Raw genomic sequence first — 26,706 nt, 5'->3', positions numbered from 1 at the left:
AATTTAATATGTTTAACCTTCTCAAATCCAAAAAAGTTCAAATAATTCGAGTTTAGAAGTGGAGTTGGATTCAATTATAAATCTAAACCCGAAAACCATGGACACCCCTATCTAAAACCAACCAAAGATTGCCATTTGCCACCCGTAAGTCTTTGAAATTACAATTACAAACCCAAAGATTCCTAAACTCACCAAACACAAACTATTTAAAACCCCGAAACGGCCCTCGATGTTTCTGGATTCTACTTCTACAACAGCAAAGCGACCGCCTGGTCCGTCTCTCACTCTTTCACTCTCTCGTCTTCCTTCCTTTCTCTTAAACCGAAACCAGAAACCAGAAAACTAAAAACAATCTCTTAAACATAGGTAGCCATGGATCCAGAGACGGCGTTAGAGCTGGTAAAGCAAGGAGCCACACTTCTCCTCCTCGACGTCCCTCAGTACACTCTTGTCGGCATTGACACTCAGGTACTAGAGATTTTCTCCGTTTAGTTGAATTTCAAAATTTATGCTATCGTGACTGACTGCGACAAATTGCAGATGTTTACAGTGGGACCAGCGTTTAAAGGCATCAAAATGATACCTCCTGGTCCTCATTTTGTTTACTACAGTTCTTCTAGTAAAGACGGCAAGCAATTCTCCCCTATCGTTGGCTTCTTCGTTGATGCGGCTCCGTCTGAGGTAGGGTTTCTTTTTATTTAATTGAATTTTTATTGTTATTAATTTCTGTTTTGAATGCTAAATTTTGAAATTTGTTCTTATTATGACTGTGTTTTTGCTTTTCATTTTTTTTGGTTAATGAACAGGTTATTGTTCGTAAATGGAATCAACAAGAGGAAAGGCTGGTGAAGGTTCCAGAAGACGAGGTTTGTGTTTATTTATCTTTTTGAATATGCATGTTCTTACTGTATTTTTTGAGTTACTTGTTGTGAAAATAGAATTAGTGATGCTGGTAACTTTGTGGTGACTTTTTCTTTTCTTGTTTGGTTTGCGGTACATATGTAACACAAGCCTTGTTAATTGGAAGAATGTATTGCTCTTTACATTTTTTTTTCTTCCATCTAATATCAAGAGGGGAAAAGGAAAAACTGTCCAAATTATGATTACCTGAGTCAAACTTTTTCGCTAATGAGTCGCAATCGCTTTAACAGTAGGATGGTTTAGTCGAGTTGTAGTGTAGTTGGCTGGCTTTCCTTTCTAGAACTCTTTGATGATCATTCTCTTGGAGCTGGGGATTATATTTTTCCTTCTAGTGGTTATAGTGGGCCATTTCTTATTTCCACCCAATTTACTTGGACAGTGTCCTTTGATCTGTTCCTTCAAATTTTTGTACTTGTCTACTGCAAGAGAAAAAAGTGTCGTGGTTTTGGTCCCCAGCTTACATTAGTTGTCTTGGTTAGTTTCTTCTTTTATAAAGGTGTCCTGGGATATGAAAACTTTGGACAAGACAAGGCAAGTTATTCTAGAAGCTGGTCCAAGGAAATCTGTACGTTGATAAGTGGCTGGGAATTGTAGAATTCCAATTTGAAGGTTTTTGCTGCTTGCTGAGGGGAACATTTAAGGTCTTTTTTATTTGCAAGTGTACTTGCTTTATGCATGTATAGTTAAACAATGTCAGATCAACGTTCATTTAAACCAAGATATAATATATTGAACTGGTTAATGCTTTAACATGTAAATTATTGACTAATTGGGTTGACAATATGATTTCCCCATCACGAGATAATGTCCTAACTTGTGTTTGGTTTTGCAATAACGTTAATGCTTGTGCTTTCTCAATAACTTTAACGAAAACTTAATTATCTATTACTAGCAAGGAGAATCAATTCTACATGGTTATAGGAACTGAGAGCTTTTGCATGGTTTAGTTTCCTACAAGGATCTTACTTATTTACCCATACCTGCACAGTTTCAACCCTGCCTTTAATTTGATAGATACATGAATATTTATAGCTATACTTTTCAGTTCACTCTAACCCATGGATAGACAACAAGAATTCCAGACCTGGGTTTCCTTTTTTGGAAGTTCCTGTTCAAAACTTTACTTTTTTGAGGACAGTATTCAATCTATACATTTGCTTGGTGTGCATAGTGCTGGCTTCATTTTGGTTTATGTTTTTTCTCTCCTTTTTTGCTGCCCAGGAAGAAAGATTTTGCCAAGCAGTTAAAAGTTTAGAGTTTGACAGATATCTTGGTCCTTATAAGCCAAGCCAGTATGGAGAATGGAAGCGATTGTCTAGTTACCTCACAAAGACCATCATCAAACGAATTGGTATTTTAGCTACTAGAAGTGCTATTTATTTTAAACAGCTCTGTTGTTAGCTCTTAGTAGGATTTCTTCATGATTGCTTTCTCATGGTTGAGTGCTTGGTGCTTTTAACACTTCATTTTCATCTTCTATAATTGCTGCTGTTTTCTCATTTTACATTTGGTTCTTCTACTTTTTTAAATTTGCTTTTGAGAATCCACATAGATATATAGTTTATATTAATTTAAATATTTTTTTTCTTGTAGATATATTATGTTCATTGACTGGTCACATCACATTTCCATTTTTTTTTTTTAATTTAGATAGGAAAAGTTCAGCACTGGATATGGGTATTGGTTGATGTGAATGTTAGTTTTAGCTCCTTGGCTAGTAATTGATGTAGAGAGCTTGAAGCATGTAAATCATGTAAGAATATGCATTAGTCACTTATTTTTAATAGAACAAAGGTTTTCATCTGTCTATGAAATACTATGACTCTGCTAGCATATTTGAAATACATAGTGTGCCTCTCCTGATAGCAAGTTCCTCACAACTTGTTTATGTTGAATTGCTCGTTGAATTCACAGAACCCATTGGGGGAGAAATTACGGTTGCATGTGAATCTGAAATGGATAAAAACAGTCCTAAAACATCAATCGAGAGAGCTCTAGATGCACAATTGGGGACTGGTAAGTTCTCAGCATCTACATCAGTTGATCAGTCCAAGAAGAGAGGATGTTATTACACTACAATCCCACGTGTTATTAAACGCAGAGGAATGGAGGGGAAAGAACTTACTTCTTTGAATCTTGACAAGGTAAAGTATTGGTATGTATGGCTTCTGAATTATCTTTGACATTTTATAATTTAGATTAACTTTTTTCTTTCTTTCTTTCTTCTTCTTCTTCTTCTTCTTCTTCTTCTTCTTCTTCTTCTTGTTTTCCTGTTACCAGACTGAATTACTAGAAAGTGTTTTGATTAAAGACTACGGAGGTTCCGAAGACTTACTTCTAGGGGAGCTGCAATTTGCTTATATTGCATTTCTGGTATGCACAGATGAATCCTGCATTTCGCACATTGATCGATGATATCATATCTTTATGGCATTCAAAAAACTCTGCAGATGGGGCAATCACTTGAAGCATTTTTTCAGTGGAAATCTTTGGTTAGCCTTCTACTGAGTTGCATTGAAGCTGTAAGTAATGATTTGTTTCAGTTTCCCTTGATAGTAAAATATTAGTTTGAGATATAATTTGCTCTCAATACTTTGAAACTTAGAAAATCAATGCTTTATTTAATTATGCATGTGGCACTTTCTCATCCACATATTAAGATCATGATGTTTTTCACCACTACTCTTCCCACTATGCCTTTATGTTATTCTTCTTTGTGCGCACATGTTCTCCTTTGAACTTTCTTTGACACTGTTCTTTCTTCTGCTCCATATCATATCCTGTGAGCTGAATCCAATGATTGTATTCTTTCATGAACGAAGTTTTTCTTGCTATGTTTTTGCTTTCAATAATTGAAAATTATGGCTTGTGCCCAAATTCAAAGAGGTGTTGATTAGATTGAACAAGGCATATATTCAAGAGCAATAGCAGAACAATAAATACACACTCATAGTTTGTGCAGTTAAACGTCTCCCTAGATGCTAATCTTCTACAGTAGGTGCTCGTATATAGCGATTTAGTGCATCACAATACATTGAGTGGCTGTCACATGAAAATGAAACAAGTATCGCACATGCTTTGGTGTTTGGTTCAGCACTACAAGCAGCAATATCTTCTGAGCATTTCTCATTTAAAATCACTTTTTTAAAAACATTTTTCCTTTGTATTTTATAGTTTCTTGCTGATTTAGTATGATATACTACTCCCCATTCCTTAATACAATTAAGGTCGTTAGTTTATGGTGAAAGTGCACTGGTCGCTCAGTACTGAAAATGTTTCTTTTCATTTTTTTTCTGTCTCCTTATCTTCTCTAATGTTATAGTATGTTATTCTTTTAAAAGCATTTTTTTCTTTCTTTTTTCACTTTTGGTGCTCTATAAGTGTTTGGTTATCTTGTAGTTCATCCTGTGCATAGTTTACACATATCACCTCAATGATGTTCATTCCAGCTTTGGATTTTGTATTATTTATATTCTAATGACAGTGCTCTTTTGTTCTTTTTACAGCCTTTTCGTACAAGGAGTCATCTTTTTACTAAGGTAATATTCTGACAGTAATTGTTTTGAGTGTTTCTTTATATTATTACATGATCATGGTGGTTTTAAAATTTAGGTAACTGAATACCACCACAAAAAGAAAAGGTAACTGAATAGTGCCCAAAATGAAAAGGTTAACTGAAGGTGATGTTATTAGCAGATAAACCCAACTAAAGAGGCCTTAACATCCGGGTTTCAGATTCCTGAATCTTTTTCTGTGATCTTATCTGAAATTCTTTTTTTTTATTATCACATGGGTTTTTATGCTCCTTGGTACCTTAATTTTTATCCCCTTCCTTATAATGATAGTGCTGGACTTTCTAATCATTTGCTTGCTTGACTCTGGAAACCTGATGCCTTGACCTTTTTGTCATTGCTTCCCCCAACTCCTTACTCTTATTACCATTTTGAAGTTCTCTAGTCAACATTTCCAATTATTTAACTATATCCACTCAGCAAGCTTGGTTTACTGGATAAAACTTGTTGGTATATCTGGGTTTTTTTTTGGTGATCCTGGTGTTTATCCTTTTCTGGTGTTGATATTTTGATGCCTGAGTTTTTATGCATTATTGTGTTGTTGAAAGCTAATACATTATACATGCACCTTTGGTTCTGTAGATTTTGTTCTAACTGGTACTGGCTCATATGAATTTCACACAGTTCATCAAGGTCATCTTCTATCAACTGAAATATGGACTTCAGAAAGATAGGAAAGAAAGTGATGGTGCAGGAATAGCAGTATCATCATTGCTGGACGAGTCATGGTTTTCTGCTGATAGCTTTTTGCACCGACTTTGCAAGGTAGTTCGTTGCACCAAAATTATCAACTGATGAGGCTCAATTGCCACTTAAAAGAGACTTTTCACATTTGAATTAGATTGTGGTGATTTAAATTTGCTTGTCTCCTTATTAAGTTCCTAGGCATTACATATAATTGGTTGCCTGCCATGCAACTTCTTATACAACTAGGCCGCGGAAAGAAAAAGAAAACCTTATAGCAATTTCAAATCATTCGTGTTGCAAAGATTACATATTGATTCTTATGTTAGGATCAAGTGATTGATTTATGGCTAAATGGGTTGCAGGATTTCTTTTTGTTGGTGCAAGATGCCACTGTGGTGGATGGAGATCTTTTGACATGGGTTTGTACATTAAACTCATCTGTTCATAGTCAATTTGCTCTTTTCTTTTACATGTAAACTGCATATTTTATATCTCAAAGTTCTATTTTGAAACATTTTTTTCAGAAAAACTAAATTGGTCTTCTTTATTTTAGGAACTTCTTATAGTTATGATTCTTGGTTGTTGACTGTGAACCTCTCTTTTTATGCGAGTTGTGAAAGCCACAGATTCACATGCTCATGCTTGCAGTTCTATCCTGTTCTTCTCCCACTAATATAAGGATGATGTCCATCACAAATTCTTTACTTTTTTCTGTGATGTTTAATTGTCATGCATATTTGGCATGATACCAAATTCTCTTCCTTTTGCATGAAAAAAGCACTATATCATATCTTTTTTGACCATCTGCTAGAATGTTTCAGATCTTTACTTATGGATTGGAATCTTAGATTAATGTGTGCTCCTGGATAGGCTTCATTTGATTAGAAATCAATTTATTGCAATCTATAGTTTCATTTAGTATTCACCACTTCTAAATTTCATTGAAATGGATGATCTGGTGTTGGATGAATGAATGGAAGATTTTGCACTTTAATGTTCCAACTCTTGCAGACTAGGAAACTGAAAGAACTACTTGAGAATATTCTGGGATGGGAGTTCCAGCAGAATAGCACAGTTGATGGCATATACTTCGAAGAGGATGATGAGGTCAGTTTATATGTTTATGAACAATTGGTTAGTCTCTCTCTTTCTTACTTTTCTTCCTGTGCAGTTTGCTCCTGTAGTTGAGATGTTGGATGAGTCGAGCTTCAATGGAGTTCCAGCTGCTTAGACCAGAAACATATTCCTTTTTAACTCTTATCAGCTAAGTCATGCCTAAGCATATCTGTCATCTTCGCTTTCAACATTAATTGTCTGCAAGTCAGTAGCAGGTCTTATGAAGTTAGTCAATTTCATGTCAAAATATTAGCTAACATGTTTGCCAGACAGTTCAAAATTTCTCCATAAATTAGTTATGAAAATCTGCAAGACTAGGAAACAAGGACCTTGTACAGTTACATTTCGAGGATGGTCTTCAGCGATGAATTTCATAAAGTTATATCTGTTCTTAAACTGATTTTAGAATGTGATGTAAATTATCTTGAAAGGCTGGAAATTGTTACGAATATGGTCGGGAAAACAGAAGATCAGATTGGATTGTGACAATGAAATATCACTAGTTAGCACAACATGAGTTACCATTTGTTACTTTTTCAAAACTCATACATTTAAGACTGATGCCAGGGGCAAGATGATGGAATATACATAAATTTTGTTCCTATTCCTGTTTGGTATTGGGGAACAAAACAAAATATAGATAACGTTTGATTTACACGTATTTATTGTATTCCAAATGTAACATTTAGGATGTGGCTTTGAAGACCTTCATTTTTAATTAGTAATTTCACTACGTTATAACTTAGAAAGTGATGAAATCTCTGAAAAACTTAAGATGAATTTGGGCTTTTCGGATTGGCTGACGAGGGCAGGTTGGTGTCGTCTGTAAAACAGACTTTCTAATAGTTTTTTCTGGCTGTTATTTTTTAAAATATTTTTTTTATTGAAATATATTAAAATAATATTTTTTTTATTTTTAAAAAAATTATTTTTAAGTTTAGTTCATCAAAACGATTTAAAATATATAAAAAAATTATTTTTTTACCATAAAAAATTTAAATTTTTTAAAAATACACACCGCTTTTCTAAATATAAGAAAGAGAAGTAAGAAAATAGAGTGCAAGTAGAGACTTTGTGTATCGGTGATGGGTTGAGTTTTTTTTAGTATATGTAGATTTGTTGTTAATGGGGGTTGCTCCTTCGATATCCTTGCTATTTATATATATATATATATATATATAGAGAGAGAGAGAGAGAGAGAGAGAGAGAGAGTGGGTTGCAAATCCACGAGAATAAGGTGGCAAACCTGTTGACAAAGTATCCTTCATGATTCATGATGTCAGGAGATGTCGTCTCTTCATTGTTAATCATTGCAAAGTCAGGAGTTATTGAGGTTGTTTTTTAAAATATAATTTTAATTGTTTTTCAAAATGTTTTTTTAAAAATATATTAAATTAATGTTTTTTTATTTTTAAAATTTATTTTTTATAATTCAAAAATATAGAAAAAATGAATTTAAAAAGAAAAAGGAAAAAAGAAAAAAAGAATTTTCGCCAACACCTGTCTGTGTTGCACTTCTATACAGGAGCTTAACCTACGATGTAAATGTGGAGGAATAATACGGTGGTTATAACAGAAGTAGAGTGGCTTGTACTAGGATGGCGTTTGAATTTTGAAATGCATGCATTGGTTCTGTAACTTGAAAATTAAGGTAAGCGTGTAGGCATTTGGTCGGTGGATTCCCCCCTTTTCTCTTATATGTTTTTCAACTGGGTTGGACTTGACATTGAAGGTTCAGTTGGGTTTTGTGTTAGAGGTCTGAACACTGATGGACTAGGAGAAGATAGTTTTGGTTGGGCCAGGGAGAGGTTCGGTCGACAGCGTCAACTTATGACAAATCCGAGTTTAATCTGAATTTAATTTTTTTGTTATAAAAATTCAAATTGATATACCCAAGATGAAATCATTCGAGTATTGGTATATGTTTAGATTGGATTCCATTAACAAAAATTCCCCTCTCTTTGTTTTAGCTTTCATATTTTGGGCGAATTTTTAATGGATGATCTATTCTTAAGTATTTGGTTTAGCGTTAATTTCTTTTTAGAATTGGTTTAGTGTTAATTAAGATAAAATAAAATAACAAATCAGGTTTAAAACATATTTTATTTTTAAAAAATAATTAACACAACTACATAGTTGGACCTAACTTTAACATATGACCTTTTATCACAGGCCATATCAAGTTGAGTTAAGAGTTTAAGAAGAGCGTAAGTTACTTAATCATAGTTCAATATACAAATCACAAAAAGTACTTGAGAAATAAATACTTCTTGATCATTTTAGGATTTCGCGAAGATGATCTTAGTATTCATTTGGTTTTGACTTATAATTCTTCTTTTTTTTAAGTTATAATTTCAAAATATTTTTTTATAAATAGTGTAGGATAAAAGTAAGTTAAAATTATGTTTAATAAAAACAACTAAAATCATTTTTTTCAATAAGAGATGTAGTATAAATTAGAATTTATAAATTAAAAGTTTAGATTTTCAATTTTTAATTAAATAAAAATTCTAATCAAATTTTATTACAAAATCTTGATGGAAGAAAAAATTCTAGTATGTTTGGTATTATGGTTGCTTTTGTATTTGTAGTTTCATAAAGGTAATTTTTGAAAAAACACTTTTTTGTGTGGTTGCTTTACGTAAATTATGTGTTTGGTGAAATTTATGGTTGAAACTGTTTATTCACCAAAAACATGTGATTAATATTTAATTAAAATTATGGTTAAACATGAAATTACCAAATATGATATTAATTGTTTCCATACTGACATTGAACAATTAATATATATTTAATATTAACTACTTGAAAATAAAATTCTACACTAACACTAACACACATGATTGTACGCGAAAAAGAGATTACAGGACTTAGCGTGTTTGGTATTGTGGTAATTGTTGTGGTTATGGTTTGAAAAAAATTATTTTATAAAAAGTATTTTTAGTTGAGGTTGGTTTGGAAAAATATATGTTTGGTTAAAATTGTGGTTGTAATTAAGGTTGATCAAAAAGTAGTTTAATGTGTTTGGTTAAGAGTGTTTTTCAAATTGAGGTTATAAAATAATTAAAATATATATATATATATATATATATATATATATATATTAATATTGATGGTTTTTAATTTAAATATTGTAGATTTAGCTACTGTTATTACATCATAAAATAAACAATACTTTATATAAAATATTTTTTATTATTTCATTAAACTATGTGCAATTTTATCATGTGTGAAATCTATCCGACAAGAATTATAGTTTTCATGGTTTTCTGAGTGTGCAACAATATCAGGTAAAATATCATAAAGAATAAAATTGAAATTGCGATAAAATTCTGCAAATGCTACGTCATCATACAATCTCTTTCTAATATAATTATGTAGTGTCATTGAATCATATTAAACATTAGTTTTTCGAGTAAAACACAATTAAAAAATGATTTTTTTTACTGGATCGAGTACGGTTTAATGAATAGTGGAGTCGCTATTCATGCGAACAGTGACTCGTTAATTATAAGAGCCTGACACTGTTCACGTGGACAGTGCCACGTGATAATTCACCTGGCACTATTCATGTAAACAGTGTCAAAGTGATTATTCACTTTGCACATGTGACAATGTGATAGGCAATGAAAAGCAACAATTTTTTGCTTTAGCAAAACAAGTAGTGTGACCTTAATTTTTAGTGAGATTCATTTTTAAAATCTACGTTTAAATGTTTAACTATACGAATATAAATTATGGTTGAAACAAAACACAGTTCTAACCATAATACCAAACAAATACTAAAGACATGCTTTTCATTAGCATGTGGTTGAACTATAATTTAATATGGATCCCACGTCTTTAAACCTGCGTTTTACTTATTATTAAACACTTATTAGAGGATGTTTGGTTCAAAGATGGTTTTAGCTTTTTTTTTATAAAATTCATATAAAAAGTATGTATTTTTAACTTTTAAAAATATGATATGTATTTTAAAAAAATTATACCTTTAAAAAAAAAATCACCAGAACTCCCATCCAATTAATCACTTTCTAAATACAAAACAAACACCCTCGTTAGTTAAAAGTTAAAAGAATTAGAATTAAAATTAAAATTCATACGAAACTCAACTTTAAATAATTAATTCCGTTACACTTGTTTCGTCCATGTCAGCAATCTGTGTTAAACGACTACTATGGAACTATATCAAACAATCTATACCGCCAACTGATAAATTACCCTTTTCTAATCCAACGATCGAAACCATCCACGTCATCAATCCATATAAAAAAGAAACGACCAATCACACAAGGACACTACCCGCCTCCTATTATATAAGTGAAGAAACAATACTATCACAGCACGAAAAGTCATCTCCAACAAAAAACTCTCTTCGCCTCTCCTCCTCTGGTTTCGTCGCCTTCGAGAAAAAATGGCACCAAGAGCAGAGAAAAAGCCAGCGGAGAAGAAGCCGGCGGAGGAGAAGAAGACAGTGGCAGAGAAAGCCCCTGCAGAGAAGAAGCCAAAGGCAGGCAAGAAGCTCCCAAAAGAAGGCGGAGCAGCAGTAGCTGGAGACAAGAAGAAGAAGAGGGTGAAGAAGAGCACAGAGACCTACAAGATCTACATCTTCAAGGTCCTGAAGCAAGTTCATCCAGATATTGGGATTTCAAGCAAGGCGATGGGTATCATGAATTCGTTCATTAATGATATTTTCGAGAAGCTTGCTCAGGAATCCTCAAGACTAGCTAGGTATAACAAGAAGCCCACGATTACCTCGAGGGAGATCCAGACTGCTGTCAGGTTGGTTTTGCCTGGAGAGTTGGCTAAGCATGCTGTTTCTGAGGGAACTAAGGCTGTCACTAAGTTCACTAGTTCTTGATTAGCTATGTACTTTCTTTTGTTCATGTAGTTAATTGGGCCTCTTTTTTTTTTTTTTCCTTTTCTTTTTCTTTTTCTGTTTCTCTAGTATGCAAGTATGTCTCTAGGGTTAGGGTTTACTCTTGATCTGTATGTTTCTATAGTAGAAATGAAATACAGCAGTAGTCGCAGTATTGTTAACTCTGTTCAATTATGGTTCGAACTCTAGAAAATTTCTTGTTTTGTTTGCGTTAGTGGATGTCTATCAGCTCTAGGAATATTTAAGAAAAAGGGACGGTTGATGGAGTTGTGGAATCTTAGGGTGAAAAAGGATGATCAACAGCAAAAAGAAAATGGATGTCTTATCAGCTCTAGGAATATTTAAGAAAAAGGGACAGTTGATGGAGTTGTGGAATCTAAGGGTGAAAAAGGATGATCAACAGCAAAAATAAAATGCCCCATTTACTAAACACTGTCTTCTTTAGCATCTTTTATCTCTATGATCTTATATAATCAAAGAAAGGTGAAACCCAGTGGGTGATTTGGAATCTACAAGAAGCAGGTGGCACAGTTTTAAAAATTGACTAACAATAGTGATAGATTACCAGGAAAATTAACAATAGGCAATTATGCAGTAAGTAATCCAATTACAACGGCTAATCAAACTTATTTGACAGCAACTACATTGCAACTGTGCTGTGTTCTAAGTTCCTGCATAATCAAATGTCTAATAATGGTATTCAAGGTGTTGACACTGTCTCTCCACTCTAACCTTGAGCAATGACACCATTCTGCTTCACTTCCTTGGATGAGGTGACACCATCCTCTTTTACTGCTACTTCTTCCTTGGAAGAAGATGCTTCACCATTCTCTGCCTGCTCTCTTAGCCTTTAACATTGCTTCTTCTTCAGGCTTTTTTCTTGCTTTCTCCTTTGAAGCCTCAAGAGCTTCAATCAAACACTTCAAAAAAGTCTCCTCGTCTTCTTAGTCTGACTTTGGCATCAGATTCTCAGCAACATCAGCAGGAGATCTGTCTTCCCCAACAACTCTTCAATTTTTCCAAACAATTCGTGGGACTCGAGTTCCAAATAATTCTTGGCTAGCACCTTGAATGCTTCAAAGCGACAATATGACATTTCTATGCTCTTGTCCAACCTCCCCCTCCTTATTAAAGCAGGATCCAGTCTGTCCACATAATTGGTAGTGAACACAATAATTCTTTCTCCCCCACATGCTGACCAGATTCCATCGATGAAATTCAAGCCCTGATAAAGTAACCTTACTAGTGCGTTTGCTCTCTTCTTCAGCCTCCCTTTTCTTCTTAGAAATTGGATCCTTCTCTTTTCCTGTTTCGGCATCATTCTCATCTTTCTCCTTTTTCTTCCTCTGTCCTGTAAGATCAAGTGAGCAATCAATATCCTCAATCACGATGATAGATTTTCCAGTGGTTTCGATCAATAGCTTCCTAAGATCGCTGTCGTCCTTGACTGTGGTCAACTCCAGACCATAAACATCATAACCCAAGAAATTAGCCATAGCAGCAATCATAGTCGATTTGCCAGTTCCCGGAGGGCCATAAAGGAAATAGCAACGCTTCCAGGCAATCACGATGATAGACTAGCTTTTATAGACAGCATCAGCCTTGAGTCTCTTAGCATTCTTTGTAGAATTGGAGCTGGGATAGTTCTGAATGGCAGAAAAGGCCTCGCTGCGCTTGAGACGCTCACTCGTGAATTCATGAAAGGTAATGTGGATGAAAGGATACCACCAAACTCATCAACTTCTGAATATATTTTTCGAGATAGCCACGAAGTTGATGAGGGAAATATTGTCGAAACATGACCCAAGCAAGCATTAGGCCAGTTATGGCTGAGCTTAGTTGAGTCCATACTTCTCCAGTCATCACTGAAAACGATAAGAAGAGTTAGAGATGAAGTGTTTTTTAATTCCTCAATCTGCAAAGCAGTATCAGATTTATATGGTACATGGTAAAGGATGCATGACTCCAGGTTTTTTTTATTTTATTTTAGGCAGACCTGGTGACTAAGTTATTAGCATATCAGAAAATTCCTGCTTAGCTCCTCGGTTGCTTTCATTTCGAAAGTCTCTGATTTTACAGTATTTTTTTTTTTTTTTATGATAATCATCAAGAGTATATTGAGAAGATTATAAAGCTAATAGCAAAAAAAAATAAAAAATACAAGGGATATGAAAAAAGAAAAAAATTGATATACTACAACAAACAACAAAAAGACTACCTAAGATTTCTTATTACACCACAATTTGATGTCATCAGAAGATCTTAAGAGATCATTTCCTGTATAAGTAAAGTTTGAATCCTGAATATGCAACCAAATAGCAACCTGATAAAGGATGGTGGAGAAACAATCAAACAAGTTGATAGTTCCCTCCTCAAAAACAATTTTGTTTCTCAGCAACCAAATACCCTAAATAGTATTACTTGAAATTAGTCTCCAAGCTGATCTTTGGAATTTGCCATGTACCATTTCGGGCCACTGCAGAAGCAACGAGTTAAGTGTTCTCGGTAAACAACATTGGATACCTTACCAATCCAAAACTTTCATCCAAACACTCCTATAAAAGTTACAATGTATAAAAAGATGCTCTAAGGTTTCTAAATCTGAGCTGCAAAAGACACATGAAGCTTGTGTGGCAAACAAAACAGGTTCTTGTATTAACTTTGTCCTGTACTGCCAATCAGAGAAACACTTGAACTTTTGGAGCGGCCCCTTTAATCCAAACATTGGCTTCGAAAACTCCATCATTTGTAGAGAAGAAATTTTTTACGGGGAGCGTGGATCGAACACTTGACTCACCTAAAGTCTCTGATTTTTCAGTATTACCTTTCAGTATCTTACTTGCCTTGCAAGTTGGATTCTTGTTTATTGTAAAATTAAGTTTAGTGTTGTTTTTTAAAATATTTTTTATTTAAAAATATATTAAAATAATATATTTTTTTATTTTTTAAAATTTGTTTTTAACAATATAAAAATATTAATTTAAAATATATTTTTTTCAAAATACTTTTAAAACAAAAACAAATAGGCTATTATATTACTTATTTTCCTAGTTTTGAAACTTTAACTGATTTGATAGATATAACCTGACGAACTAAGGTTTAGACTAGTACTGTTTAGTTAAAAAAAAAGTTTGAATACTTTTTTAAATAATATTATTTTAGATATTTTTTAAAAAATATTATTTTAATTCAGGTCAATTTAGTCAGGTTAGAGTCCGATCAAATGAAGACTATTATTATTATTATTATTAATTTCATCTTCAAGCAACCGAAGATGTGGTTGGGTGGCATCTGCAGCCTCCACCTTTGACCTCTGTTATACACTGTAGTTTAACTACAACTTTGGTATTACCAAAACGAAGAAAAAGAAACCACAATTTTCGAAGGGCGTTTTCAGGTAGTTTTTGTTACTGTCGTAGTTATTTTTAATGTTTTTTAAATATTAAAATATATATTTTTAATTTTTTTAAACTTATTTTTTATCAAAAAAAATAATTTAAAATAAAAAAAATTTAATTTTTTTAAAAAATATGTTATCACGTCAAAAACAAATATCCTTTTAAGAACTGTTTGACGTTGCAGTTGAATTGCTGCCTCATAATTTTTTGAATTTTTTTGTTGCTTTAAATTATTTTTTTTATTGTATTTTTTTATCGTTTTGATGTATAAATATCAAAAATAAATTTATAAAAAATAAAAAAATATATTATTTTAATATATTTTCAAATAAAAAACATTTTCATACATAATATTTATTGCATTTTCAAATAGTCACTTATAATGTGTTTGGGAACACAGTTAGCACGTGTTTTCAAGAAATTTTTTTTAATTTTTTTTAATTTTTTAATTATTTTAATATACTGATATTAAAAATAATTTATTTTTTTTAAATATAATTTTAATATATTTATAAATAAAAAATACTTCTAAAAAATAACTATTACCGATTATCATAGTTTAATTTTGTATTTGTCTGTGCAGCTATTATTAGTTTTCCTTGATTTTTCAGTAAGAAGGTTGAGTCATCATAGAGAGAGACAAATTCAATGCATGAATCTTTGAAGAAGTCCCAGTTCTTCCAGTTACTCTGAATTTCCTGGCACTCACATGTAACATCCACACCGCGCTTCTCTCTCCATATCCATATCTATCCATATTCTAGATATCTCTATATTCTAGATATATCCATATCCATATTCATTACTTCTATATTTTTGTTTTTCCAAGAAAGGGAAGAACACAAGAGGCTATGGCTGATGCACTTGTTTCTGCTCTTGTGGCTACAGTCTTGAGCAACTTGAATTCAACAGTGCTTCAAGAACTGGGAGTTGTTGGGGGCCTAAAGACTGAGCACGAGAATCTCAAGCGCACCTTCACAATGATTCAAGCTGTGGTCCGGGATGCAGAGGAGAAGCAATGGAAGAATGAGGCTATAAAGCAGTGGCTGATCAACCTTAAGGATGCTGCTTATGATGCTGATGATGTGCTGGATGAGTTCACCATTGAAGCTCAAAGGCATTTGCAGCAAAGTGATCTCAAAAACCGAGTAAGATCCTTCTTTTCTCTTGCCCATAATCCACTTTTGTTTCGAGTGAAAATGGCACGTAGATTGAAAACTGTAAGAGAAAAGTTAGATGGCATTGCCAAGGAGAGGCATGACTTCCATCTAAGAGAGGGAGTTGGGGACGTAGAGGTGGACAGCTTTGATTGGAGAGTGACTAGCTCCTACGTGAATGAATCTAAAATTTATGGAAGAGACAAGGAGAAAGAAGATCTAATCCATTCATTGCTCACCACTTCAATTGATCTCTCTGTTTATGCTATTTGTGGGATGGGTGGAATTGGAAAGACAACTCTTGCTCAGTTAATCAACAACGACGATAGGGTGAAGAGGCGTTTTGACTTGAGAATTTGGGTATGTGTTTCTAATGATTCGGACTTTAGAAGGTTGACAAGAGCCATGATAGAGTCTGTTGAAAATAGCCCTTGTGACATTAAAGAGCTTGATCCCTTGCAGCGACGTCTTCAAGAGAAGTTAAGTGGAAAGAAGCTTTTGCTTGTGCTGGATGATGTGTGGGATGATTACCATGACAAGTGGAACAGTTTGAATGACTTACTAAGGTGTGGAGCTAAAGGTAGTGTTGTTGTAATAACTACCCGTGTTGAGATTGTTGCTCTTAAAATGGAACCAGTTTTATGTCTGCATATGGAAAGATTATCCGATGATGATTCTTGGCATTTGTTTGAGCGACTTGCGTTCGGGATGAGGAGGAGAGAGGAGTATGCACACTTGGAGACAATCGGAAGGGCGATAGTTAAGAAGTGTGGTGGGGTTCCTTTAGCTATAAAAGCACTAGGAAACCTGATGCGGTTGAAGAAACATGAAGATGAGTGGTTATGTGTCAAAGAAAGTGAGATTTGGGATCTACGACAAGAAGGAAGCACCATTTTGCCTGCCTTGAGATTAAGTTACATTAATCTACCTCCACACTTGAAGCAATGCTTTGCATATTGTTCCATATTCCCTAAAGATTATGTCATGGAGAAGGACCGGCTCATAACTCTATGGATGGCAAATGGTTTTATTGCTTGCAAAGGGCAAATGGATTTACATGGCATGGGGCATGATATTTTCAATGAATTAGCTGGGAGGTCATTTTTTCAGGATGTGAAGGACAATGGATTGGGAAACATAACATGTAAACTGCACGATCTCATCCATGATCTTGCACAATCCATTACGTCCCATGAATGCATTTTGATTGCGGGCAATAAAAAGATGCAAATTTCAGAAACAGTTCGTCATGTGGCTTTTTATGGGAGATCACTGGAATCTGCTCCTGATGACAAGGACCTCAAAGCTCGGTCACTGCGCTCATTTTTGGTGACTCATGTTGATGACAACATAAAGCCTTGGAGTGAGGATCTTCATCCCTACTTCTCTAGACAAAAGTATCTAAGGGCCTTGGCTATAAAGGTTGCGAAATTGCCTGAATCAATTTGTAATTTGAAGCATCTAAGGTATTTAGATGTCTCTGGCTAATTCATCTATAAACTTCCTGCATAAACCATTTCTCTTCAAAACTTGCAAACTCTGATTCTAAGAAATTGTACAGTCCTTCATATGTTACCCAAAGATATGAAGGACATGAAAAACCTCAAGTATCTTGACATCACGGGTTGTGAAGAACTTCGGTGTATGCCGGCTGGAATGGGACAACTGACTTGCCTGCAAAAGCTCAGCATGTTCATTGTGGGCAAGCATGAGGGTCACAACATAGGGGAGCTAAATAGATTAAATTTTCTTGGGGGTGAATTGAGGATCAAGAATCTTGATAATATTCAAGGTTTAACAGAAGCCAGAGATGCCAATTTGATGGGGAAGAAAAATCTGCAGTCACTGAATTTATCTTGGAAAAGAGAAATAAGCAGCAACGCCAGCATGGAAAGAAGTGAAGAGGTTCTTTGTGGTCTCCAACCCCATTCAAATCTAAAGCAGCTATGCATAAGTGGATATCAAGGCATAAAATTTCCAAATTGGATGATGGACTTGCTTCTACCGAATCTAGTGCAAATATCAGTGGAAGAGTGTTGCAGGTGTGAGCGTCTTCCACCTTTCGGGAAACTACAATTCCTTAAGAACCTTCGTCTGAAGAGTGTGAAAGGTTTGAAGTATATTAGCAGGGATGTGTACGGAGATGAGGAAATACCATTCCCATCACTGGAGAGTCTGACTTTAGATTCCATGCAGAGCTTAGAGGCATGGACAAATACAGCTGTAACTGGAAGAGACAGTTTTCCTTCCCTTCGTGAGATAACAGTTTGTAATTGTGCTAAGCTGGTGGACTTGCCAGCCATACCATCTGTTAGAGCATTAACAATCAAGAACAGCAGTACTGCATCACTCTTATCGGTCAGGAATTTTACTTCTCTTACCTCCCTTCGTATTGAGGACTTCTGTGACTTGACACATCTTCCTGATGGAATGGTGAAAAACCACGCAGTCCTTGGGCGCTTGGAAATTGTTAGGCTGAGAAATCTCAAGTCACTGTCAAATCAGCTTGATAATCTATTTGCTCTTAAACGCTTGTTTCTTATAGAATGTGATGAACTTGAAAGCTTGCCAGAAGGTCTCCAGAACCTAAATTCTTTGGAGTCACTGCATATAAATAGTTGTGGAGGATTAAAATCTCTGCCAATTAATGGATTGTGTGGCTTACATTCTCTTCGCCGGTTACATGTTTTAGGCTGTAATAAACTGGCCTCTTTATCCAAGGGAGTGCAATACCTGACCGCCCTCGAGCATTTGTATATTTATGGATGCTCACAGCTGAATTCATTGCCACAGAGTATCCAACATCTCACTTCTCTACGATCTCTGACAATCTGTGATTGCAAGGGAATTTCTTCTCTGCCAAATCAGATTGGACATCTCATGTCACTTTCACACTTGCGTATCTCGGATTGCCCTGATTTGATGTCTTTGCCGGATGGAGTAAAGAGACTTAACATGCTCAAGCAGTTGGAAATTGAAGAATGTCCGAATCTGGAGAGGCGGTGCAAGAAGGAAACAGGAGAAGACTGGCTGAATATAGCTCACATCCCTAAAATTGTTATCAACAGTGAAGAAATCCAGTCCTCGGGTTCTTGGCAGAGATGAAGAAATGATGATTGGCCCTCCTGGCATCTGACGAGAAACAGTCTATCAGAATCAATTCTAGGGTAATATTTTGCTGTTCACATATACTCTGTTTTGATAAATTTGGACTTTTCTTCCTGCCTAGTATTCTTAATTCCTATAAAACCCGACCCAGACTATATTTCGAGTCGAGAATCAACCCACAAAACCAGGCTGAGTTTATTAACTATAGTCTATGGTGCTTAGATTGGAATCTCGGTACAACGCGGGTGCATTTCATTGGATTTGAATAAAGAATAAATCTAATGGTTGTAATGCCATCACGGCTGCACCAATACTTGAACATCTGCATAATAGCAATCCCCGGCTTCGACTTATGCTTTCTACAGACATGATATTTTGACTTTTTGAAATTTACTTTATCATAAATTATTTTTAGTTTTTAAGGTATTTAGAACTGTGGTTGTGATTATTTTTTAAAGTGTTTTTTATTTAGAAATATATTAAAATAATATATTTTTTATTTTTAAAAATTATTTTTGATATCAATATATTAAAATGATCTAAAAACATAAAAAAATATTAATTTGAAATAAATACAAAAATAAAAAATTTTAAAATTTTTTAAAAATATTTTTAAAATACAAAAATAAATAGTATTGTTTGAATTCTTACCGCTCATCGAGACTTTCTAGAAGACCCTTCTTCCATTAAAAAAATAATAACAATAATAATTATAATAAATAACTGGGCAGTCCTACACTTAATTATTTAATAAGGTTGCATAGTATCTTTTGTTTTTAAATAATTTTTAAAAATATATTTGTTTTAAAAAATTATTCAATTAATTTTTTTTCTGTTCTTAATAATTTTAATGTATTAATATAAAAAAATAAAAAAATTATTTTAATATATTTTTCAAATAAAAATTAATTTAAATAAACGCTACCTCACAGCAACAAACACCCTGAGAAATAAATCAGGGTAAAATTGGAAATTTGGAACATGAGCTAAAAGCTTCTAGAGATCTCCTGTGAGGACACATCAAGGACACAAAAGGTGAAGGTTGATCATGAGGAGCATAGTTGGTTATTGGGCCCTTCCATGGGCTTTTCTGAAAGAAAGAGGCCCTTTTCTTTTCTTTTTCAATGCTCAAAAGGGACATCCATCCACAATTTAGCTGGATGGAACTGTCTTCCTTTCTCCAATCATGATTTTAGGGTGTGGACGGCAATTATGACCTCCTTTTCTATCCATTATCTTATGCTTTACTTTTATTTATTTATTAATATATATATATATATATATATATATATATATATATATATATATATATATATATATATATATATATATATATATATATATATATTCCTAGAGAGAGAACAGTTTTTGTGGGGTAAAAGGAAAATATATGAGAGAGGACATTGTGGCCCATCTCCAGCACATGCGAACTTTATGGGCATTTGGCTTTCGATTTTTTGATATCGACCGATGGACCTCCATTCTTCAAAGAAAGGAAATCAGTTACAGGAACAGGATTAGTGATGGCAATGGTTAACCGCGGAATGCATTTTTTTATATTTATATTTTATTTTTAACGGGGGTAAGAAACTTAAATATTCATAAATTCATTGTATTTCGGGGGTATCTAATAGATATATATATATATTATCTATTATTATCTATTAATAAAAAAATAAAATAGTTAATACATATTTGAAGCATGTATATGTATATTAAATGATAAATATTATTCATTTATATACACATGTATTTTATGCTAATATTAAGGTGCGTGTATGTATTATATTGTATTAGAAAAATCTAAATATTTTACAATTATATTTTTATAATATAAATATATATTTCAGGTTAGGTTCAGGTAGGTTTCGAGTCGAGTTTAATAATATTTATACCTTACATATCTAGGTCTAAAAAATACTTATCTATTTAGATCAGGTTGTGTCGATATCCATCGACTTTGAATTAAATTATTATCTCTAAATAGGATGTAGCCTTATAGAAGGATTACAAACCCTGTTAACTAAATATGAGTACTTTGTGTTGTTAGATCTCATCTAATTAGATAAGTTGATTTGGGTTAGATCCAAGACTCGGAGCCTAATTTAAATTGAGTTTTCACTAAATAAAACAAGATATTTATCTAGCAAAACTTGATTAACTCGACAAAAAATTTAATTACTTAATTGACCAACCAAACTCAAATTAGTTAACAATAACATAAAAGAATGAAACATTATTTTATTTTAATAAAAAGACTAATCCAAATTGATAAAAAAAAACTAATCTAAATTAATCGATGATTCTCGGCTTGATCCCATGATCAATAACCTAGAATTTTTTTCAGGTTAATCTCCAAATCAGATTGGACAACCATGATAAAGATAGCTAGATGCTTTGGATAGACAATCTACAGCTTGGTTAATTTTCCCTTTGATTGAATTGAAAAAGAGCTAGATTCCAGTTACATTCGAGCAATTCACATGAGATATTTCCAAGTTATGAAGTATTTTTTGAGTTTATTTAGACCATTATAACTAATTATTAATCCTTCATTTCTCTGTGGTTTAAGAGCAACATGCTGCCCCAGTTCTTCGCTCGGTTAAAATAATATTATGTTTGAGGAAGAGATTCCATGCACGATGCCTAGCTCGTAGAAGTTCAAAATTCACAAGCTATTCATAATTTGGTTTTTAAATGAGTTACTTGCATGCGCTATCCTTGTGTTCCTGATGCAATTGGAAACATGCAGGTTCCTTGATTCGAATTCATCATGCTTAAAAAATTAATTATTCTTTTAATTCTATTTTAGAATGTCAGTAAGGTTAACGTGGTAGCGGTTAAAGAAAAGTATTTTGAGAGGAAAAAACAAATCTAAAATTATTACACGATGTCTAATTAAAGCCTATTTATTTTTACATTTTAAAAGTTTTTTTTTTAAAAAAAGTTTTTTTAATGTTTTCAGATTGTTTTTATATGCTGATATTAAAAATATTTTTTTTTAAAAATAAAATTATCTCATTGTATTTCTAAGCAAAAAAATATTTTAAAAACAATTATTATTATAATACTATACATGCTCTTAATTACACTTGTTTATATCATGATTAACTAGTACATAAAAAAAAAGTTTGGTGTGGGTTAAAAGAGACAAGTTCCCCTCTCATTGTTTTTAAATAAGATAAATTCACTTTGAAGTTATTTTAAAAATAAATTTATTTTTCTCTTTCAAACAAAACATGTTTTTATTTTTTTTTCTATTTTTTTTATTTTCTTCAAAATAATGTTTTATTGGATTTTTTTTAAATTTTTTTAACATTAACACATAAAAATCATCTAAAAATACTTAAAAAAAATAATATAATACTTTTTTATATAAAAAGTAATTTAATGTTATAACGCAAAAACAGACCCCACTAAATGAGACCGAGTAATAATTACTGGCTCTAAATAAATTGTTAAAGCATGCCATTAACTTGGCGATAGAAATATTTTTTCCAACACATTCTAGCTAGTATCATATTATACACAGAAAACAAAAAAAAAACATGAAGATTGTGTCAGTCTGTCAGAAATTTTCAGATACAGGTTGAAGAAAATGGACAAAAGATATTTTACCCTAGTTTGCTTATGAAAGAGCCTGGAAGAATTTCCAGATTAGTAGCAATATATACAGTACTGCATTGCTGATTGCATCACACAAAATCATAACCTTTTTGTGCTACAAAATTAACCCATCTCTTCTTTTACTCAGTGGATTCACCCCATTTCCTGCAGCTCATTTCAACTCTGTATCTGTGCCTTTGTGTGTAAACTGTGCTTTGCCTTGGACATGCTTGAGAACGAGAGAGCACTTGAAGGGGTTTTAGCAATCTCGATTATAGCATGATCTCATCACAATGGATTTTGAGTTTTTCTGAGTAGTTTTTCTTTTAGTTCCTTTCATTTTTATAGCATGATCTCATCGAATAACTATCATGCTTAGATATAAGATTGATACGAAGTTCTGAATTTTAACCCATCCAGAATAATTTCACACTCTCACAAGAATTAAAAACTTGCAAGCTAATATATATATGTATATATTCTTAAAGTCTTGTACACGTTCATGGAGGTTTCTGCAAGAACAACCGCTGAAAAGCATTATACAATCTTATCATTATACCTACATATACAACCTATGAAACTTCAACAGTCATTGCAAGCCCGTCGCTGGTTATCAGAAAATAAAATTTTGTGATGTTATTTGTAGCCATTGTGATAAGTACTATTCTTTATTCTTTATCTAATAAATAATCATGGTGCTTATATGGAATCAAACATATGTATTTTTTTAGATATTATATATCATTATGATGCTTATATAGCGTGGAATATCTTATCTTGATAAATAAATTAAAATTTTCCTTATTTTAGAAAATAAAATTTTATTTTGCTCAACATTATTTAGGAAAAAACACTCAAAAGTTATTCCCAAACATTAAATTTTGTATTATGCATTGTTATAAAAGTTAAACCGTATCAATATAAAATTCAGTTAATTCAAAATCTGAATCAGATAAAATTTAAAATAAAATAAAATAACTTGTTTTAATTTTATTAAAATTTTAAGTTAACCCAATAAAGTTTGATCCGATAAAAAAAACCCTATGGTTATATATATATATATACACACACACACACATACACACACACACTTTAAAATAAATTAATCCCTATTGGGGTTTGATCTCTGCTACGAGGGGATCCACCAATAATTATAGTCAAAGGCAACAATTTCTGAATCAATTAATTTCACACCTTGGTCAACAGAATTTCCCATGGTGGACAAATCAGAAGGTGACATTTAAACTAAAATCTCCCCTTCTTGACCATATAGTCCTGCTCTTAATGACTTATCACAAGATATTTAATTTTTTTTTCAATTAAAAAAATATAATCCAAGACCTCTTAGAAAAAATGGAGCTGCATGATCCTTAGCGTTACCACTTTTGTTAGAATCCCAAGAAAAACATTACTTTAATTGATATGATAATTCACAATAAAATTAAATATTGAATGTTGGGTAAGTGGATCCAATAGTAAGCTTATTAAACTGCTAAAGCAGTGTTGAAAATGGCTTGAAAGGCCCCTTCCTTGCACACAGAAGCTTCTTTCGCCATTAAAAAAAATGGTGTGCCTAACAAGAGGTGGACGTGCTTCCCAAAATCATTCTCCTTCTTTGGGCACAATGTGAATTAACTACTAATTACTGTCCTCTCATTGAGATTATGTTATGATATTTAGCGGCTCTGAGCGGCTAGACAAAGAGATTATATTGTTAAATTGGATTAACTTCTTCGTATTATATTAACGATGGTGTTGAATAGTATAAATTTAGAGAGAAAAATATATATATCTACGGCTGTAATTATTATAAAATCATTAGGTTGTTTTCTTGCCATCTGTCTTTTAACATAGCACCCACAAGCAGCGAAAGGGAACAAAATTAGAAAAAAGATCATGTTCATGTCTGTGTTCTGTTCATGGGTTTATGAATATAATTACCTTTATCTTCTCTGAGGATAATGTGACGACGTCATTCCACTCAGATTAAAGCCATAACTTGTGGGATTGTGTTGAAAATTGAAGAATTTGAACTTACAGAATTCAGCCAAAGTTCCCTGAGAACTGTTCAGTATTTGGATTCTTGATAATTCCAGCATAGTTCAGAGGCCAGCCCGGCCGGCTCATGGAGAATTCAAGGTTTGGGTCATGATCTAAGTTTGTAAATGGTTTTTTTTTTAAAATAATGTTGTTGTTGGTTTTTTTTTTTTTATAAAAAGTTCTTGAATAATACCGTTTTAAAAAAATTGAAAAAGATAATCAAGTCTCAACTAAATTTTGACTAGATCATTCAAGTTTGTCTAGGTTAATTCTATATATCTAATTTAAAAAAAGATTTTGCTTGGTCTAGGAACCAAATCAATAGATAAGTTAGTTCATGACTGTCGAGTTTCGTAACTATAATTTCTAGAAAGGTAATCCTTGGCCTTTTGTTTGGGAAGCAATTCTTTGTTTGATGGAAAATTGGCCTTTTAAAACTTTATACTCTTTGGCTTCATTTATTTCAAGCAAAAAAAATTATATGAAATATACTTTCCTAGACTATAAGGTTGATGAAAACTATTTTCTTGGCTGTAAAACATTTTTTTTTATTAATTTATCAAGTCTTTTCTTAAGGTGATATATAATATTTTATGAAAAAAACTTTTTATGTGAAACAAATGGAGTATTAATTATAATTTGATTAAGCTTTCTAAATACAAACGAGACATAAAATCTTATTACGTTTCAAGAATTTTCGAAATCTCCTAACAAAAAATCAAATACATGATCTCTTGCTTAGACACCAAAAGCCACCTAAAAAAGAACATATTGCTCGTGATTTTAGAGTAGAATTCTTCACTCGATTTTACTCAAGAAAAAGAGAACGAAGAACATGCAAGAGGAATTGACCAATAATTGCCAACCACATATTTCTCTAGAAGAAGAATTTATTAATTTATTTTGACCCCAAAGAAAATGCAACTGTCAATCTGATCATATATAGCTCCAATGGATTCCAACTTAATTTGGATCAACGGTGTCATTTACATAGCGTTATTCCATTATATATGTAGGTATTTTAATCAGCAACCTTTATTCTTCAAGTCTCCTATCCCACAGATCATGTCCCCCCGGCCCTTTGAATATTTCTCCACCAATTTAATTGTCAAATATTACTTTTTATTGTTGTTGTTTTTTTTACTATATTTAGAGGTTTTTTTCATGTAGAAAAAGGATTTAAAATAATAATTTTGTTCCTTTGGAATCGGAATTATAAAAACAAGTTGGGTTCTTACGAACTAGCTAGTGACAAAATGTAGATTATCTAGAGAGATTGATAGAAAGAAAAGGTGATCTTTTTTATCTTCAACTGCCGGAGAAGTTTAATTAAGCATATAATTTATTCGAACTAATTTGTATGTAGTAAATCAATTCCATGCGTGTTTGGTATTGTGATCGATATAATATATTTTTCAAAAATATTTTTTAATTAAAAATATATTAAAAAAATTATTTTTTTTATACAAACACTTCAAAATAATAATAAAAATAGTAAAAAAAAATATGATTTTGATATTTTTTCATATTAAACATATTCATATACAATTTTTAATACAAAAATAAACAATGTTTTAATCGATTAGCACAATAAGTTTTTTTTTTATTTGGACCTTTTATCCTAAAACAAAATGATGGGTCATTTTTACAAAATTTAGCCACTAAATCCAAATCATTGATTAGATTTTATCATAAAATCAAATGGATTTTTTAATTATATTTATGAATAAATATCCATGTATATGATGCAAATCCCTACCATTAATTAAATTTAAAAATTATGATTTTACAAATATATAAGATGGATCATATCCTCAAGAGCATATATATATAATGATCAACATAATAGAATCCGACAAATTGATTATTTTAGTCCCAGATGAATTAGATTCCCTTAATGCTTGGCAGTTATAGAAGTCTCTTAGTATAACTTCAACACATTAATGTATTGCTGTCTGAAAACCTGTCAGAAAATTAATGGTTTTGGTGAGTCCGTACACCTTTCTCATCATTTCCCTTTCTGCTCTCCTTGGTTACAAATTAAGAATTTCACTGCTTTCCTGATTTATAACCTGGTTGGAAGTCTAGGAGATATTACTTTATAATATAAATTTTATTTAAAAATATATTAAAATAATATTTATTTTGTATTTTTTAGTATTAGTATATTAAAATGATAAAAAATATTAATTTCAAATTATATTTTTTTAAAATACAATCCA

At 32.4% G+C, this 26,706-nt stretch overlaps 2 protein-coding genes and 2 pseudogenes across 3 annotated transcripts; 3 read left to right on the top strand and 1 right to left on the bottom strand.

The window, feature by feature from the left end:
- The first annotated feature begins 227 nt into the window (after positions 1-227).
- On the top strand, positions 228-6,692 carry LOC133671369 (uncharacterized). 2 transcript variants are annotated; one of them, XM_062092115.1, is made up of 12 exons: positions 228-468; positions 541-681; positions 807-866; positions 2,143-2,272; positions 2,836-3,065; positions 3,202-3,294; positions 3,372-3,443; positions 4,428-4,460; positions 5,118-5,258; positions 5,543-5,599; positions 6,192-6,287; positions 6,352-6,692. In XM_062092115.1, exons 1-12 carry the CDS (start codon positions 373-375, stop codon positions 6,409-6,411), a joined length of 1,209 nt encoding a protein of 402 aa, XP_061948099.1. In that variant the 5' UTR covers positions 228-372; the 3' UTR covers positions 6,412-6,692. The 2 variants fall into 2 exon arrangements, with proteins under 2 accessions (XP_061948099.1, XP_061948100.1); XM_062092116.1 differs by having other exon boundaries at positions 232-468; positions 551-681.
- A 3,936-nt stretch (positions 6,693-10,628) lies between these two features.
- Positions 10,629-11,346, top strand: LOC133671371 (histone H2B-like). The gene has a single exon (XM_062092117.1). It carries the CDS (start codon positions 10,711-10,713, stop codon positions 11,155-11,157), a length of 447 nt encoding a protein of 148 aa, XP_061948101.1. The 5' UTR covers positions 10,629-10,710; the 3' UTR covers positions 11,158-11,346.
- Positions 11,347-11,748: 402 nt separating this feature from the next.
- On the bottom strand, positions 11,749-13,038 carry LOC133670828 (AAA-ATPase At3g28540-like; annotated as a pseudogene).
- Positions 13,039-15,275: 2,237 nt separating this feature from the next.
- On the top strand, positions 15,276-18,958 carry LOC133670879 (putative disease resistance protein RGA1; annotated as a pseudogene).
- Positions 18,959-26,706: the final 7,748 nt, after the last annotated feature.

Source organism: Populus nigra, chromosome 13, assembly GCF_951802175.1.
Source record: "Populus nigra chromosome 13, ddPopNigr1.1, whole genome shotgun sequence".
In the NCBI taxonomy this organism is placed as follows: Eukaryota; Viridiplantae; Streptophyta; class Magnoliopsida; order Malpighiales; family Salicaceae; genus Populus; species Populus nigra.
Note: the sequence above shows the minus strand (reverse complement) of the source record. Positions and strands in the feature narration are given on the sequence as shown.